Source organism: Brassica rapa, chromosome A10 (genome assembly GCF_000309985.2).
Source record: "Brassica rapa cultivar Chiifu-401-42 chromosome A10, CAAS_Brap_v3.01, whole genome shotgun sequence".
Classification (NCBI taxonomy): domain Eukaryota; kingdom Viridiplantae; phylum Streptophyta; class Magnoliopsida; order Brassicales; family Brassicaceae; genus Brassica; species Brassica rapa.
This window is the reverse complement of record NC_024804.2, coordinates 9,961,443-9,980,214: the sequence shown is the minus strand read 5'-3', so window position 1 is coordinate 9,980,214 and position 18,772 is coordinate 9,961,443. Positions and strand designations below refer to the sequence as shown.

The window sequence follows — 18,772 nt, the reverse complement described above, 5'->3', positions numbered from 1 at the left end:
CTAGATAAAATATAAAAAGCATGTTATTAAAATTTTGATTAGAGCGACCAAAAATGTGAGACATGCACTATACTCATGAGTCAGGACTTAGAAATCGAAGTTGAAAACCACATGCATCCAGCTATCTATTTTGGAATTTCATAAAGAATCATATATCAAAGAATATCAAAACTTTATAAAACTATGGTGATATATACTGTTATTAGAATTTGATGACGCCCAACAACATGATATTAGAATATTTTATATAGGTCGAATAATTTTTATTTTGATTTTTTTTTTTGTTTAAGAATCTATACTCATACTCATCAAAGTTGAGATGAGATGTTCTTAATTTTCTTAACATGCTTATTTTTTTTTATTTTTTCAACGAACAAAAATTCTAATTACCTACTGTTTCAAGTCAAGGAAAAGAAAATAAAGACGCTCTCAACTCTACCCTAGCTTCCAAAAGAAAAAGGGCATATTTGGGTCACCTTCTCTGGCATCCGGCGACTGTACCATGAGAAGGTTTGTAGTGTAGTTTAGCTAGTGTAATCGACTGAGGTCCATTAACAATTTGTGATGGTGTCGGTTGCTTCGTCCCCCTCAGCCTTGGTGAGGCCTAATCAGATCTTATATATTTTCTGGTGTGCTGCGCAAAAATATACTGTTTTGATGTGGATTATTAAGGATTTGGCGAGGCTTGTAAAAGGTGTGTTATCGGTGGTAAACAAATGTTTTTAGTTTCATAAATCGGTTGTTAATGATAATTTTCAGATGACAAAAAAATTATGTACCGAAATAGTAGGAGTCCTTCCATAAGTTCAGGATACTCATAGGTTATTAAAAAAAATTATGTACCATTATCAATACAGTCAGAAAATTATTAAATCTACAAATAAATTTTATTTGTGTGCAGTAACCGGATAAGATCTAAGGGCCTGACTGGTTCAAACGTAGCGGTTGCGGTTGCGGTTGCGGGAGTTTGTGGATGCGGGCGGTTGCAGTTTCTAGCAGTTTTAAGAGATTTGTACGACTGGTACTGCAGTTAAAAATTGGTGCGTTTGCGGGTGACTTATGACTGGTTAACTATCAAATGCGGTAACAATCAAATAATAAATTAACGATATTTATATTTAATATAATTATAATAATATTAAAAATCATAAAATTATAATAAATATAAAATTTATATTTAGAAAGTTATAATTTTAATTTTTGAAAATTTATTGAAATTTTTTTAATTATAAAATTTTATAATATTAATTAAAATATAATAGATATATTTTAATATTTTCATAATTTCAATTTAAAAATTTTTATTAAATATTTTTACTTTGTATATATATTGTTTTTAAAAAAAGAAAAAAATTTTACCCTCCCGCAACCGCAAACGTTAGCTGGAGCCAGCTTTTGAATTTATGAGATTCGGAGCGGTTTGAAGCGGTTTAGAGCGATTTGAGTGATTGTTGCAAACCGCCGACAACCGCTACCAACCGCAAAAGCTGCGTTTGCGGGTAGTAGCGGGAAAACCAGTCATCCCCTAAATGTCTATGATTTACGACCCTACATAAGATTTTGATATATTTTTCTCTTCCAAATATTTATGGTAGCATATGATCTCCGTTACATGAACTTGTAATATTTGAATTATACAAATTAACTTGTAAAAAATACTTGTTATAAAACATCACATTGTATCCACGGAGAAGAAAACAATCTTTCCAATTAGTTAGCAAATTTATTTATTTTTTTGTCAAACAGTTACCAAATTTATTTAAGAACAACATCAAATATAAAAGTTATATCTATTCGTCTTTGATTATTATGTAGTTCTATGATTTCTACTTATGCCCACTTGTCTTCTTACCCAAAAAGGAATACAATGATAATTCATTATAACGTGAACGAATAAGCATAATTTTTGTTTGACAAGACATTGTACTAAATAGTTTTCTTTTTTTTTCACTATTCCAATTTTCAAGAGATTATTTAACGTGTATTGCATAAAGGAAGGTCATCTCTTTAAAATGCTATTGTACTTTTTAGGTTTTAATATCGAGTTACCAATAGAGAATGCAGTACTTATTCTCTTACAAACTTAAAATTAAAATAAATTATATCCGAATTTTATTATGTTCTGCTTATTGTGATTTACTACAAGATTTGCACAAACTAGTGTATGCACATGAGGAAACAAGATTAAAGAAAACGGAGATCGTATCCAATTCTATCATAAAATTATATTAGTCTCAATAGAAAAATAACAAAGATCATGACCCTCGATAAAAAGAATAACATAAAGGTAAGAATTGTGGGGACTCTCAATTGGTGAAAATTGTCGTCCTTCCATGAAGGATCATATTCTTTCAAGTTTCAAACTTCAAATCATTAGTGTCTTCTAGAACCCAAGTGGTTAAAGATTCCATTTTATTGCTCAAACACGAAAAGGAAGCATATCTCTCGATTTTTTTTGAATGAAATCTCTCGATCTTATTATATAGAAAATAAAGGAAAAACAAAGACTTCCTACAAATAAACATGTACTTACAATTACACCCCAAAAAACTAATTACAAAGACATATTACCACGATGATCAAAATGCACCTATATCTTAGTCGACAGTATCGACATGTATACACATGCACGTATAGGTTACAGGATAACAAATCTAACTATCAATTGCCAAAAAAAAAAAAATCAACAATGTTTCTTCTGTTTTTCCATTGAAAATATATTTTCACCTTTTAATTTTTTTATGTCACCAATCAAAACTACAATACTCAACTTGTCTACCCGTGGTAACAAAATTCACACAATCCTTGTTTATTAAATAAAAATAAGACATAGTTTCATGTATTTCATACGTTTATTACATATAAAAATAACTGCGAAGCTACAGAATAATGAAGAGACAAGAGTCAACAACTCTTGGGTAGATAAACTTAGCAAAGCAAAACAAAATGCCTAAATGGCTTTGATCTTAGCTTTAGATAGACAACTCTATCTAATTATTATTATTATTATTATGAGAGTAAAATAAAACATAAATTGTTATTCGGAACGTGCTTCTCATTTGTTCAGCCCGGTCTTTTCCTTAATGGCCTCACTCGCACCCTGTGCCTTCTGCTTCAGCTGCTGTCCACCCTGCACTCAAATTCTCATAAATACATAATTGTTTCATAAAAAAGTATTTAACAGAAAGAAAAAAAGAAAAGAAAATGGACCTCTTGGAGAGATTCCTTAGCAGATTGAGCAGCATTCGAGGCCTTGTCCATCAGGTTGCTTGCTTTTTCCTACAAAATTTTTAGTTACATTTAATTAATATTAATTATTAATCTTATCTAAATCTTAGATATAGCATGGAAAATGGTGTAGTATAGACAAAACCTGGGTTTGGCCTTTAGCTTGGCCAGCGTTGAAGCTCAAGTTCTGACTATTGTTAGACATTCTCTTATCTTCTCTTTGAATAATTGTTATGAACTTTTCTAGGTTTAGTAATTGTGATTTGTGAGGAAAGAGCACTACGCATAGAGGTTTATATAGGGTAGCTGCAGGATCCCATGTAATGGGTGGCTGTTTAGTCCTTGACACTTGGCGTATTAAGCTTAGTAGTCTCCAGTAGGATAGGGGGGTTTTGACCACGAGCCAAGCAAATCCGTTATAGACTTTTTTTTTTTTTGCTAAATCGTTACAGACTTGTTCCAATGTACTAATGTAGTTCGGTTTATAACTCTTTGTGATATTACCATTTTATTTTTGAACTACTTATTTTCTACTTTCTAAGAAACTATTAACGAAGCTGAACCAACCTCATGTTTCTTTGTGCTACATCTACTAAAACGGTTAGATGGTAATAACATATACATTATTAAAAAGAAAATTCGGTGATGATAGCTTTATTTTATATGAAAACAAATAACAAATGCATGCTAGTGGTAGTTAAAACTCTATAATATTATATGAAAAGCTAGTTTTTATGTATCGACATACTTAATATTATTTTTGTCATTCTAATATTTTTCTAAACAAGATTAAAAGGGAAAAATCTATAAAACTAAAATACAAGGATTATCTTTTTGGCCAAAATATACTAGGATTATATACTAGGAAAATCTCCTAAGTAACATCTTTTTTATTGTTGTTTCCTAAACGGCACTCAAAAATAAAAATGAGCAATTTATGTTTTATCAAATGGATATATGACAACTATACCCTCATTTATAAAATTATTGATTATTTATTAAATATGTAAAATAATTAAATATTAAAAATCAAATTATTTTTTTATCAATTTTGGAAACATTTTTTATGAAAAGAAAAGTTAGAAAAACCTTCTTGAATATGTATAATATCTTCTTGAATTTGTGAAAAAAATCTAGAATTCAAGATGTGTAATTAGACTTTTTGAATGTAAATTGTATGACATCTTTCTAAATTTGATTTATATGCATATTTAAATATGTATAATATCCTTATAGAATTTATATATCAAATACAGGAAGATTTTCCTAAAACTTTAATGTTATACATATTAAAGAATATCTTACTGAATGTACTTATAATCTAAATTTAATATATTATATTCATGAAGGTTTTCTTAAATATATGATAAAGAATGTATTTTTAAATACACATTTATGAAAGTTTTTCTAAATTTTATAAAGATATTAAATATATTTATTAATATTTTCTAAATTTTAAGAATATACTAGATTTTGACCCGCGCTTGGAAAGCGCGGGGTTGTTGGATTATATTATAATACAAAGTTTTATTATATCTAAAAACATACTTTTTAACAGCTATATAATCTACAAATTAGTTTATTTGAGATTTTATATGTACACTTTTACGTAAGTTTCTTTTCGACATGAAAATTATATCCGGATCAAAAAAACAAACCGAACCGATCCAAATTTATAGGTTTAGTTCAGGTCCAGAGAAGATAACCTATTGGGTTTTTTTTGACCCGCAGGTCTTTGTTTGAGTCCGGGTCCAACCCTAGACCAGATCATAAATATGTGTTTATTATGTATATTTGGATATTCCGAATATGTTTCTGGTATTATGGATATTGTTTTTAAGTTTTAGGTTTACGATTAGAGTTTTGATTTCAGGTAAATTTTTCAAATTAAAAAAAAAATTGGGTATTTGGATAAAATTTTGGGTATTTTCAGTTCATCGTGTCAGATTTTGAATATGATTTTAAATTTTTAGGTATTTGAATTTTTTTGGTATTTGTTTGGAGTTTCAAATACTTTTCGTGTTTCGGATATTTTTCAGATTTTTCATATATTTCAAATTCTTTTAGGATCTTAAATACCCGAACAGATGTGGACCCATTACGTCCATATCAGGTCCAACAACCTTTTGATATAGATTTTTAACGTTATTGTACAAAAACATGGTTGATGAAATATTTTTCTGAATAAAGGTATCATAAGAAATAATATTAAGATCTGTTAAAAATATTTAAAATATTGTATGTTTAGAATGATTAATGTATTATCAGAAAAATAATAAATAGTTATATACATAACTCCAACAACTTTTTTATATTAGATTTTTTTAAAACTCTTTCCTTTTTAATAGTATTGATTCATTTTAAGTGAAAAGTATATAAAAGTATAATATCTAAAAAAAAAATTTTCAAAATCTTGAATAATCAATACTATTAGCTTTAATAGAACCAATGAATTTCTTCATTTTTGGGAAGGTAACATGAATATTCAGAAAAATAATTTTTAAATATGAAAATATTATCAAACTATAGACGGTTGAAAGTTTAGTATATGATATAAGATTTTAGTGGAAGAGTTTATATATGATATGATTACTTTATTATAAACGAAAGAAGAAGTTAGAATGTACACATATATGTCTTGTAATTTATCTTGCTTTAAATCATATATTATATGATAAAAGTGATAATATTAAACATTAGTTTCAATGCTTTTATGATTAAAAATCAAAATGATAAATATAGTAATAGTAATGATTAGGATTTAGGAGTGAGATTTAAATAAATAAAAGAATTGACTAAATTATTGTTAGAGAAATATATGGTAACATATTGTTAGTATAAATTTAAGGTAAGACCAAAAAATAATGAGTTAAATGAAAGGGTCCAAACAACTTTTATAGGTAGATTTTTTTAGACTTCTTCCCTTTTAATAGTATTGATTATACTTATTCACTAATGTTTTCCTAAATATGCATATAACTCAAATTCAAGAAGATATGATACACATTTAGGAACTTCTTCCTAAACGTTTTTTTAAGAAAAATCATTTATTAAAAACAAATTGATAAAACAAAATTTGAAATAGCAATTTCGAATTTTTTTATATATACATATATATATATATATATGTGTAAGAAGTTGTATAATTATCATTTACTCCTTTAATAAAATTTAGTTGGGTCAGTTTGATTTTTATTGGTTAGTTTATGAATAAAAATATGTTTTGAGGCTATTTTCTTATTAATGTTAAGTAGTTTATATTTTGTGTATTTCGATATTTTATACAATAATTGAGACTTTTTTTAGATCAGAAAATTAGCTGATAGACTTCTAATGAATTCTGCTTATAAATTTTAAGCAGATTACATTGAAAGTATATAAATATATGTTTAAATTTTAAATAATTTTATCTTATTTTTGCAGTTATTTTCTTGCATGTTTTTAATATCCTCCTCAAAAATATAAGATTTACATATATAGATTTTAAATGTGTGTCTTTGTATTTACATTTAAATAAAGTTACATATTCAGAATCTATGTTTTTAATTTATTACTATTTTGTCTTATAAATTATATTTTTAAAATTTTCTTAGATTTAAAGCTATCTTCATGTTTTTTTAAAGTATATACTTTATTTCATATCTAAAATATTTCTCATGCAGTATACTTAAAACGAAGTCTACTTGAAAGTTAAGCAAACTTCTAATATGATTTTAATTTTTATCTTATATATTTCTCATAATTTTATCCTATATTACATATATCATCTTCTTTAATTCATTCTTTCTCTATCAACAAAATCTACAAGTAGATTCGATATATGCCATTATACTAAGGCATATGTAGAAACAATTTTAGTTGGGGGCACAATGTCAAAAATAACAAAATAAATTCTGAACCGGGGGCATTTTACCTATTTCTTCACTAAACTATGAAGAATTTTTAGCCAAATTAATGCAGACTAGATTTTTTAACCGCGCTACGCGCGGATAAGATATTATACGTATTTCTCAATTTTGAAAAAAATAATGTATAATATTGTATTACATTATTTAAAAAATATAAAATAAGACTACATAGAATAAATATATTTTTAAATTTTCTTTGTGGAAATCATTATGTTATTTGATTGTTCTACTTGATTCACATATTTGCATAGTTATTTGTGATAGATGAATAACTATATTTTTATTATCAGTAAATAATATATATTTATTATATAATATAAGAAAAATAAAGTTATTTACTTTTAAAACAAACTTGTCTCATGTTGGGGACTCGGTTATAGACATATCATATTCGAATGAGGCATTTTTTAGTTATCAATCTTCTTAACAGTCAAGAAACAAATCTGAATATCAAAACAATATCTCATACGATCTCTTTGTGGAATAATTGCTCTGAAGAAATTGAATTTATGCATCAAAAAGGACTGGAAATGGATGTGCAGATGTGTTAAATAAGTCAGCTTTACAAAGTACTATTCATAGTTCATATATCATTTATCTCCATCCTATTTTTTTGTCCACCATTTCTTAAACATCTTGAAATAACTGATGCTAATTAATAATAAACTTTTAGCTGGCAAAAAACATCAATTTGTCTAATTATCGCTTAATTTGTCTAACTGATATATATGCATTTCTCAATTCTAAAAAATAATGTATAATATTGTATTACATTATTTAAAGAATATAAAATAAGACTACATAACATAAATAAATTTTTTAAATTTTCTTTGTGGAAATCATTATGTTGTTTGATTGTTCTACTTGATTCACATATTTGCATAGATATTTGTGATAGATGAATAACTATATTTTATTATCAGTAAATAATATATATTTATTATATAATATAAAAAAAATGAAATTATTTACTTTTTAAACAAAGTTGTCTCATGTTGGGAACTCGGTTATAGACATATAATATTCGAAGGAGACATTTTTACAGTTATCAATCTTCTTAACAGTCAAGAAACAAATCTGAATATCAAAACAATATCTCATACGATCTCTTTGTGGAATAACTGCTCTGAAGAAATTGAATTTAGGCATCAAAAAGGACTGAAAATGATGTGCAGATGTGTTATCTAAGTCAGCTTTACAAAGTACTACTATTCATAATTCATATATCATTTAATTCTATCATTTCTTAAACATCTTGAAATAACTGATCTTAATTAACAATAAACTTTTGGCTGACAAAAAAAAAATCAAATTTGTCTAATCATCGCTTAAATATTTTATTAATATTGTCTAAGAAGCTTTCAATTGATATCATAGTTTAATTTTTATTAGTTTTTTTGTTAATTTCAGAGTTTTTTTGTATTTAAGATTTTTTTCCATATTAAGCTTATATTTCTTTCACATAATATATATATATCATAACAATTATCATCAAATATGTTTTACTTATTTATTATTTTGTTTTTAATGAAAATATACTTTTTAAATAATTTAATTTAAAATAAAATTATATATAAATTTGTTGTATTCTAACAATTTTTTTTACCAAACAAAGTATCGGAGTCTTGAAAGTTGAATCCATATTATTGTAAATGTACATAAGAGTGTGATTACATATTTAGTGATTCTTGTATATGTGTCCAAGAAAGTTTCAATGGCTTAGTGGTATCTGCCATATATTTATGTCATACTAACCCGGGTTCGATCCTTACCATTGCATTGTTTTTTCATTTTTTACAAAAAATAAATGTGATGACGTGGCAACTTCGAACTTTCTGATTGGACGATTTTTTGTGCCTACGTGGACACTCTAAGGGGAGCTTATATCTCCCTTTTAGTATAGTATAGATAAGAAAAATGAAATTATTTACTTTTTAAACTAAGTTGTCTCATGTTGGGGATTCGGTTATAGACATATAATATTCGAAGGTGATATTTTTACAGTTATCAATCTTCTTAACAGTCAAGAAACAAATCTGAATATCAAAATAATATCTCATACGATCTCTTTGTGGAATAACTGCTCTGAATAAATTGAATCTATGCATAAAAAAAAACTGGAAATGATGTGCAAATGTGTTATCTAAGTGAGCTCTACCATTCGTAGTTCATATATCATTTAAGTCTATCCTTTCTTAAATATCTTGAAATAACTGCTGCTAATTATAATAAACTTTTGGCTGGCAAAAAAATCAAATTTGTCTAATTAGCGCTTAAATATTTTATTAATATTGTCTAAGAAGCTTTCAATTGATATCATAGTTTAATTTTTATTAGTTTTTTTGTTAATTTTATAGTTTTTTGTATTTAAGATTTTTTTCCATGTTAAGCTTATATTTCTTTCACATAATATATATATATATATATATGTCATAAAAATTACCATCAAATCAGTTTTACTTATTTATTATTTTGTTTTTAATGAAAATACACTTTTTATTAATTTAATTTAAAATAAAATTATATATTATTTTTTTGTATTCTAACAATTTGATTGATTTAATTAATTTGGTTTGGTGGATAACTTAAAAAGTTTTCATATGAATCGGGGAAAGCAAGCTTATGTTGTTATATTATATTTATTTGTGTATATGGAATCTATATATAATGCTAGTGTAATAAAGAAAGAACATTATTTTTTTGTAACTTCAAAAAGATACATTAGTACAATTTGAAATTATTCAAAATTGAATAAAATTGTAATTAAATAAATCTAATTGTTTTTTTATCTTGTTTAGTTGGATTCTCATGAAAATAAATCGATAGGTTAAACAAATGTTTCAAAATTTGTTGTGTTATTGTTTTGTCTATAAATTACAAAATTTAGTGAATTGATATATTTAATTATTGCACCCTTAAATAATATTTTATTAAGACATTAGAGAACTATGTTTTGAGTTCTTTTGTTAAAATTGTACAAAATCTATGCTTTTTCATATTTGTCACGGAAATTTATATGTTAAACTTACTTTTACAAAATTCTTAACTTTGTCACGAAAACAAAAATCTATGTTTTTTCATATTTGTCAATGTTCTCACACTTTCAAATAATATATTAGCTTAGTCACTTACTTTTTTTTATTTTACAAAACAAAGTATCGGAGTCTTGAAAGTTGAATCCATATTATTGTAAATGTACATAAGAGTTTGTGATTACATATTTAGTAATTCTTGTATATGTGTCCAAGAAAGTTTCAATAGCTTAGTGGTATATGCCATATATTTATGTCATACTAACCCGGGTTCGATCTTTTCCTTTGCATTGTTTTTTCATTTTTTACGAAAAAATAAATGAGATGACATGGCAACTTCGGATTCTCTGATTGGACGATTTTTTGTGCCTACGTGGACACTCTAAGAGGGGCTTATATCCCCCTTTTAGTATAGTATAGATTACTTATAAAATTAAAAACAGCATGGGGCACGTGACCCCACATTTTGTAATGTACGTCCACCTAGGCCTGAGACTTTTATTCGAGATCCGGATTCGATCCGAGATTCGATCCGGATCCGATATGAAAATCTGGATATTTGGAGAGGCCGAATCTGGATCCGGATAGTAAAATGTTGGATCCGTCAAAAACCGGATCCGGATCCGGATATCTTGATTTTTTAGTCCGGATATCCGGATCCGTAACTTTTATTAATAACTATTTCAAAAACAATAATATCTATATATAAAAACTAACTTTATTTAAACTTTTTTACATTTTTATAATAGTATATGTAAATTTTATGTAAATTTTGTAATATTATACATAGAAATAATTAAAAACATTATATATTTTTTATTTTTAAATTACTTTTAATATTATATATATTAATATTATTATTTTTATTTATTTTATCGATCCAAATCCGGATCCGAATATCCGTCGGATATTACAGTTTTTAGAAGGATATCCGGCATCCGGATATCCGAGAACCCCGGATCCGGATAAGGATAGTAAAATTATGGATCCGCCGGATAAGGATCCGCCGGATAAGGTTCTGCCGGATAAGGATACCTTAAAATTACCCGGATATCCGATCCGGCCCAGGCCCTACGTCCACCTACTATTGCCTACATGTAACCTTCTTCCATTTGGCATCTAATAAAATCTTTGTGATTACAATTTGTGTGCAGATATTTTGTAATATTTGTGTCATTGTATTTTTTATGTTTACGAGTGTAATAATCGGCTGGTGTCTCCCCTTTTTTTGAACAAATAATAAAATAAGTTGGCATTCATAATTACTTAATTTAAATGGATCTAATTTAAAAAAATGGATTTAGAATTGTAAAAAGAATCTTTAGTGGTTTTATAATCTTTGTTAAAATCATTAATGAATTTGATTTTGTAGTGGATTTAAAATTATTTTTATCTGTTCTAAACACAAAGGAAAAATGATGGTACATGAAAAATCACCACCACACGCCTACACATTTGGACAAAGTAAATGTATCAAAAACTACATATACTACATGACAACATCCTTGTACAATTATATGTTATGTTAGTAACACGTCCATAACCATCATTCTGGTAGTTAAAAAGTGTGTCGAATTTGGAATTAAAAAACATCTGATAAGAAGTCCGTCTAACCAAATTCTTAAAAACATACTATAACACACATACAAAAGATTAAAAACAAAATAATACATAGATCGAGTATTTATATGTAATATTATACAACCAAGAACATGTGGATATATGTCGTCAAAGGATTCCAAGTCTAGCACATTTTTTATCTAACAAAATGATGTTCATGGAATTAGCAACATAGCATATAATATAGCATATAATAGTTCAGTGATATTGTAATATGAATCATATAGTTCGTATAGTTTCTGATACATTTTTTGTCTAGATATATAGACATACCTACAAGAAAACAAACCGATTCCTGATAGAATTCCTGACTGAAAAAAATTCCGTCAGGAATTCCCGACAAAACTCCGAAGAAACTAAAAATTTTGATTTCCATTGGAAATATGTTGGGAATTCCCAACATATTCCCAATGAAAGCAATAAAAATGAATTTCGTTAGGAATCCGTTGGGAATTCCCGATGGATTTTTGATGGAAACAAAAAAATATTGACTTCCAAAGGAATCCGCGGGAAATTCTAAAGTTTTTATTGCTATTTTTTACCAATTATAAATACTATATTTTAAGAACATTCTCAAATTTATTAACTTGTTTTAACAAATCTTTCAATTACTACGATATATTTTTACATATTTTAAAATTTGAAGACAATATTTAAAATGTTTTTAATTCTTATTAAAAAATTTAAAAAAATATTTCATTTTTAATTTTATTTTAGTTTAGAATTTGTTAATTGCAGATTTTTTGTTTAATTTGTTTGATTAGGATATATATTATAATAGTTCAAAACAAATATTAAATTATTTATATTTTTGGTATATTCTTTTAATAACAGTACTATTAATTCAATATTTAATTTTTTAAAAAATATTTTATTTCTTTAGTTACTTTTCAAAATTAATTCCCGACAATTATTTCTGACGAATGAAATTTATCGATTTTTTTAAAAAACTTTTCTAATGAATATACGACAGATTTCCAAGGAATACTTACCAATGGTAATTGTTTATCCGGAATTTCTGACAAAAAATTTTCATGACGTCTTAGTCCCGACGGATGATTTCTGTCGGAATTCAGCTGTTTTCTTGTAGAGCATGTAGTGGTTTATTGTTCATGTAGCTGACAATCATCTTTCCAAATAAATTCAAAATATTCATTTATTAGCAAACATTACTTAAACATCAGTAAATTTAAAATTCTCATATAGATTCTGTACAATATTCTGAGTCAACTAAATATATAATTGTTACAGTAAATTTCTTGTTTCCATAACTTAAACATCGGTAAATTTAAAATTCTCATATAAATTCTGTAGAATATTCCACCATCAACCCTTTTGTAGAAATTCTCGTTTCTCCGGCGGTCGTTTCTCCAGCTTTCTTGTCTGAATTTGAGATTAGTTCATCATCTTTATGATAACAGCTGGCTATGTTAGAGTACATCAGCTTTTATTGAATCTCAGAGATGCTGTTGCATCTAGTTCAGAGATGCTGCTGCATCTAGTTCAGAGATGCTGCTGCATCTAGTTCTTCTGCTTCTGGAAGAACTACTTTCTTGGAGTTAATGTTTTGTTCTTAAGAAGCATGGACAAATCCTACGTTCTTGGATTCTTGTTGATATCTCTCAAAACACTCGAGTCATGGGAATTAACAAGTTCATTATGATGGGTAGATGTGATCACTTACCCGCTCGTGGAAAGATGGGAAACTTTGAAGGAATAGATGACCTTTTGCCTTATACATATTTTGTCCACGAATCTTTGTCCACAGATTTAGTCCATGTCAACATTTTAAGAAATATGTATTCTTTGCACATGTCCACATTTTAAGAAATATGTATTCTTTGCACATGTCCACATTTTTCATACATATTTATTATGTCAATGTCTAAAGAGTTTTTGCAGACTATAAAAACAATCTAAATTAGGTGAATGACCATGACACTATTTGACAATTTTAATTCCATATCCACCCCTATATTAATCCATAACCCTGACACAGATGTCTATACACAAACCTGTTTTTTATTTCTTTCAATGTTTTTCTTTTTGTTTTTTTTATTACTTCTACGAAAGCACCTTCTTCCTTCTACTTTTTCTTTCTGTAACATTTTTTTCCAACTTTTTTTAACGATATGAAACTAGTTTTTCATTTTCATTTTTTTTTTGTGTGTGTATGATTTTACTTCGTATAACCATTTTCATAGATCTGGATTTTCTAATTTTTAAATATCTGTTAATCAGATTCTACTATTGGCACAAAGAATTAATGGTTACTGCTTGTAAACGCCATTGTTCACTCATAAGATCTTCTCTGGGAGGTGTTTTCGACCCCAATCAACACCGGGAGAAATAATGGTAACCGACTAACCTTGCGCTTTTCCTTTCCTTGCAACAAGTGGAAGTCAATGAAAAAATGGCTATGTTCCTCAAGCTTGGACTGAATGTTCGTATACGAAATTTAGGAGGTATATATGGTTTATATGTTTTATTATTAATCCTTTTCTTTAGGCTCTCTTAGCTAATGGTGTTCTGCTCTTCATTGTTTTTTTTTTTTTTTGCAGATTTTCCATCTTTAGAATCGTTTGAAAACACATGCAATCTCTTTTATCGAATCAAAAAGAGAGAGTGTCTCAGTAGTGGAGAAGCTATAGAACAGCTGTTATTGTTGCTATAAGGTCTCCTCAATTCAGAGTGTATTTTTCATGTGCTAGGATTCAGAGTGTAATCTTATTTTTCAGTTTTATGAAGCTTAATGTTTGTTGATTTGTTTGATATCCAAAATACTTTAAAAATATCAGTTTTGTTTGGAGGTATCCAACATTTCAAATCTCCTCAAACAAATGTTTTCGAATGGTTGTTACAAGTTACATCTGGATTACTTTGTAATATCCGGTTAAAACCTATGCATACATATTATTCAATCTCTTATATTAAATCACCTCGGATACATGATATATTATCCGGTTATAATGCACATTCAAACTATAGATACAAGACTTAGTTTCTGGTTATTATCACCATAACCGGATTATTTATATATTATCCGGTTATATTATATATTCATAAATAGTATCAGCTATTGTAATAATACAAGACAACCCAAAATGTATATGTGGTTTATTAAGGTACAGTCAAACTAAATAATATGATAATATCATTATTTTTGGATAACATAAACGTTAGCTAGATATATTTGCAACATGCAAATAAATGATCTGGTTATAATACGCATTTTCAGAAATATATATAGTAAAATGTTTATTTTTCTAAACTAATATGGTTATTAAACTCAATTTAATGCTTATCCTTTCAACACAAGTTACATTTATATGAAATTGTCTACTTACCCACATATATTTGTAGAACCAACTCTAGAAATTATCTAGTAATTAATCCCACATGAGCCGACAAATTTTCTTTTCTAATTATTTGCATTATACGCAAAGTTTCTTGCATTTTTAATCAGACTATTTTACAGCCTACACACTATGGTTGTATATTTAACATTCTTAATAGCATGCACTAATGTCGTTTTTAATTAATCAGTCGCATCTAATATGTTACTCATGTATTCAAATGATTGTAATGCTATGTGTGAGGGAAAAATATGTTTCCTTTTATTTACGACAGTATACAAAATAAACGTCTGTTAGCATATATTACCATATACGTTTGTCCAATATTCACCACAAGTTGTCGCCAATTTAAAGCCATACAAACACTCTCCAAAATTAAAAGTATACAGTCTCACACATATCTGCTCAAAGTCGACATCAGTTTTTATATCCAGCTGAAGCTACTTCCCGTAGATGTGTCAGCTTCTGCAAAAGGCATAGCCGTCTTTTTATACCTGTACCATACATGATTCGCAAATTATTTTTAAAATATGCACGATTACCTAATTTACACACATCTTTTGTATATTGGGTTCATTGAGCCATGTCTAAACATTTTGTGTAAATGTTAATATATATAAAATTTAAAATGGATGTTAAAAGATATAGTTTGTTTGTCAATGTCCATAGTTTTCCGTCCATATCCACAACATTAGTATTTATCATACAATTCATATATGAGCTCTTTTTTCTTTTTTTTTGCTTATTTTAGGTATCAACTCGGTTGTTTGTGATGAATTTACAAAGTATTAAACATTTCATGTTCTGAATCTACATTTCGTCATATGTCCACAGTTTATTCTTTCACACTTTTTCATCCATGTCCACACTATTTTGTGTAAATGTTAAATATATAAAATATATATATGATAATGGATGTTAAAATATAGAGGGAAAAAAATCTATAATTTATTGTAACAATTAATTCTTTTTATATATCAAACATTTTGAGAAAAAAACTAATATAAAACAAGGAGATGAAAAGTAATGACGTAAAAAAATATCTAACTAAGTTTTTTTTAATGTTTTCGTTTCCTGTTTCACTTCATTCATGGGGCAATTTAGTCTAAAATAAGCATAGCCAGAAGAAAAAGCGTATCTTCAGCCACAAGTGCCTTAAACTGTAAAAATAATGAACAAAGCGTCTCAAATGGTAACTCGAGAAAATAAGAGAGAAGAAGTGTTTTTAGCTAAGTAGTGTATTTTGGGTTTTTTGTGTATATAGGGACAAATTTCCCAATTAGAAACTTGGGACAAGAAAGTGAGAAATTTTGCTAGAAGTTTTAACGGAGAAAGACATCAAAAGTGTGGTAATAGCAAATTTGACCCCCAAAAAAGTGTTAGTAGCAACAAGTGATTTAAGCTGTAATTATAAAAGTGTCCTACAACGTAATATTCTGATAATAATTTCAAAAACCAAAAAGCAATATCATGCTTTATGGCTCTACTAGATGAAAATATTGTTTTGTTTTTCCTTATCGTAGTGTTACAAAAGTTCGATACTTAGAACACAGTTTGTGAACAAGAAGTAGATCTTGTAGTAGCTTAAACCAAAACTTCCACATTACATGGGAACATCTGGATCCAACCTTCTCTGAATAGCAGCTGCACCCTGCGTGTATTAAGACGGATCCAAAACGTTACAATAACAACGAAATCAATACACGTAACTGACGTTGAAGAGAAAAATAATGTCTTTGTATCAAACCTCCATGTCCCCAATCTTGTATAAATAGACCATTTCTTCCTTTAGCCGAGCTTGTTCCTTCATAGCTTGCGCCTGCGATTGGATTATACAATCAACGTAAGACTTGTGCCAGTGACCAGATTAATAGCAAAGGAAACCGCAAAGATCTCAAAGAAGGAACTGACCATTCCGCCTTCCATTGATCGCTTTAGAGCTAAAACTTCTTCTTCCTTCTGCTTCTCCCGTGCTTCCTGCATCTCTAGCCTGAAAGCAAGAACACAAACATGCCATTAAGGCAACCGATCCACAGCATTTCTATGTGTGCTGATTTAAAGTGAGAATCCTTGGTGTACCGGCGTTGCTCCTCGTCATTGAACACAGTCCGTTCACTCTTCCCAGCTTTCTTCAAACCCTTCTTCATCTCTTTCTCCAACTTACGTCTATAGTAACCATCAATGTCATAGTATCTGCAAAATTTCAAATAGATACGACATGATAAACTAATCTTAACAACTACTCGACAACATTCATCAATCCAGGACCAAAAGAAGCTTACTTCTTGGAGGTAAATGTACCAGTATTGTGATCCTCCATGAAACTGTGAAAGAATCAATCAATTACATATCGTTATATTATCAGAAACCAAAAGAAGAACTTCATAGGAACATAAACTCAAGAGATACATACTCTTTAAACATTTTCTTCTCTTCCCATGGTGGCAAGCTTTCCAAGTTGACCTTTTGGACCAAGCAGACAACCAAAATCAATCCACAAAATAGGGCTAAGTTGACATTATTCGCTTTGAAGTTCAATGCAAAATATAAGGTTACAGAGTATATAAAGCTACCTCTTTTACTTCAAGCAGCCATGCTGTGAACTCTGGTCGTTTATTCCTACATATATGAGTAATTAACAACTTCAATATCTAATATCTAAAAAAGACTCAACATTTGTTGAACTATCTATGAGTAATCAGCAACTTCAATAACTAATTGTATTTTAAAAACAAGAAACACAAGTTTACTAGTCTTTACATAAGAATCAAAATATGTAGAACTAAAATTACATTCTTGAATATCAGATTCCGAACTAATCTATCCATGTAACAAATCAAGATTTTCCAAAGGGAAAGAGAGAAACTTTACCACATATCAGTCTCTCTGATGACTCCATACTTTCCCCAAGATTCAGTGACAGCTCCTTTCTTGGCCTTCTCAGACTTCTTCTCTTTCTTCCGCTTCTTCTTCTTCTTGGTATCTCCATCAACTCCTTTCTCCTTCCTTCTCTTCTTCTTCTCTTTCTCTCTCCTCCTTCTCTTCCTATCTCTCTCCTCCCTCTCCCTTCTCTTCATCTTCCTTCTCCTCCGCTCATCCTCACTCTCACTCTCCGAATCCGAATAATCAGACGAATATTCCGACTCAGATTCTGATTCCGAGCTACTACTGGAATCATCGTGGCGTCTCCTGCTTCGTCTACTACGAGATCTCCGATCTGATTTCCTTTTCCCTCTCGACTTTCTACTTCTTCGTCTCTCTTCCTTGTCCGATTCGGAGTCGCTGCCGCTTTCCAGTCCCGAACCAGAATCGGAGTCTCTGGCCTCTTTTGATTTCCTCTTCGATTCACGGCGACTCACATCTTCTTCTTCTTCTTCGACGGACTTCTTTTCGATACGGCTCCGGGATGAATTTCTTCTGTAGTCTTTATCCTCGACGTCGCCTTTCGCTTTCTCCGGCGGAGATTCGTCGCGGTCTCTTCCCATCTCGCGAAATCGCCGGTGAGTTATCTCGACCCAACCCTAGATCGAAGCGTCATGAAACGTTAGGAATCCTAAAAGCAATGCGGATTGGGCTGTAATTGATAAAGCCCATTTCTAAATATCGTCGTAGAAGAAGGCCCACTAGT

At 28.8% G+C, this 18,772-nt stretch overlaps 2 protein-coding genes across 2 annotated transcripts; both read right to left on the bottom strand.

Annotated features, from left to right (window-relative positions):
• Positions 1–2,817: 2,817 nt before the first annotated feature.
• On the bottom strand, positions 2,818–3,502 carry LOC103844848 (stress-induced protein KIN2). The gene is made up of 3 exons (XM_009121672.3): positions 3,374–3,502; positions 3,211–3,279; positions 2,818–3,130 (listed from the first exon to the last, which is right to left on the bottom strand). The coding sequence occupies exons 1-3, from the start codon at positions 3,431–3,433 to the stop codon at positions 3,056–3,058; spliced, it is 204 nt and encodes a 67-aa protein (XP_009119920.1). The 5' UTR covers positions 3,434–3,502; the 3' UTR covers positions 2,818–3,055.
• A 12,987-nt stretch (positions 3,503–16,489) lies between these two features.
• Positions 16,490–18,689, bottom strand: LOC103844847 (vicilin-like seed storage protein At2g18540). Its single transcript, XM_009121671.3, has 8 exons — positions 18,016–18,689; positions 17,718–17,763; positions 17,558–17,607; positions 17,427–17,468; positions 17,224–17,337; positions 17,056–17,134; positions 16,892–16,963; positions 16,490–16,795 (listed from the first exon to the last, which is right to left on the bottom strand). Exons 1-8 carry the CDS (start codon positions 18,627–18,629, stop codon positions 16,748–16,750), a joined length of 1,065 nt encoding a protein of 354 aa, XP_009119919.1. The 5' UTR covers positions 18,630–18,689; the 3' UTR covers positions 16,490–16,747.
• Positions 18,690–18,772: the final 83 nt, after the last annotated feature.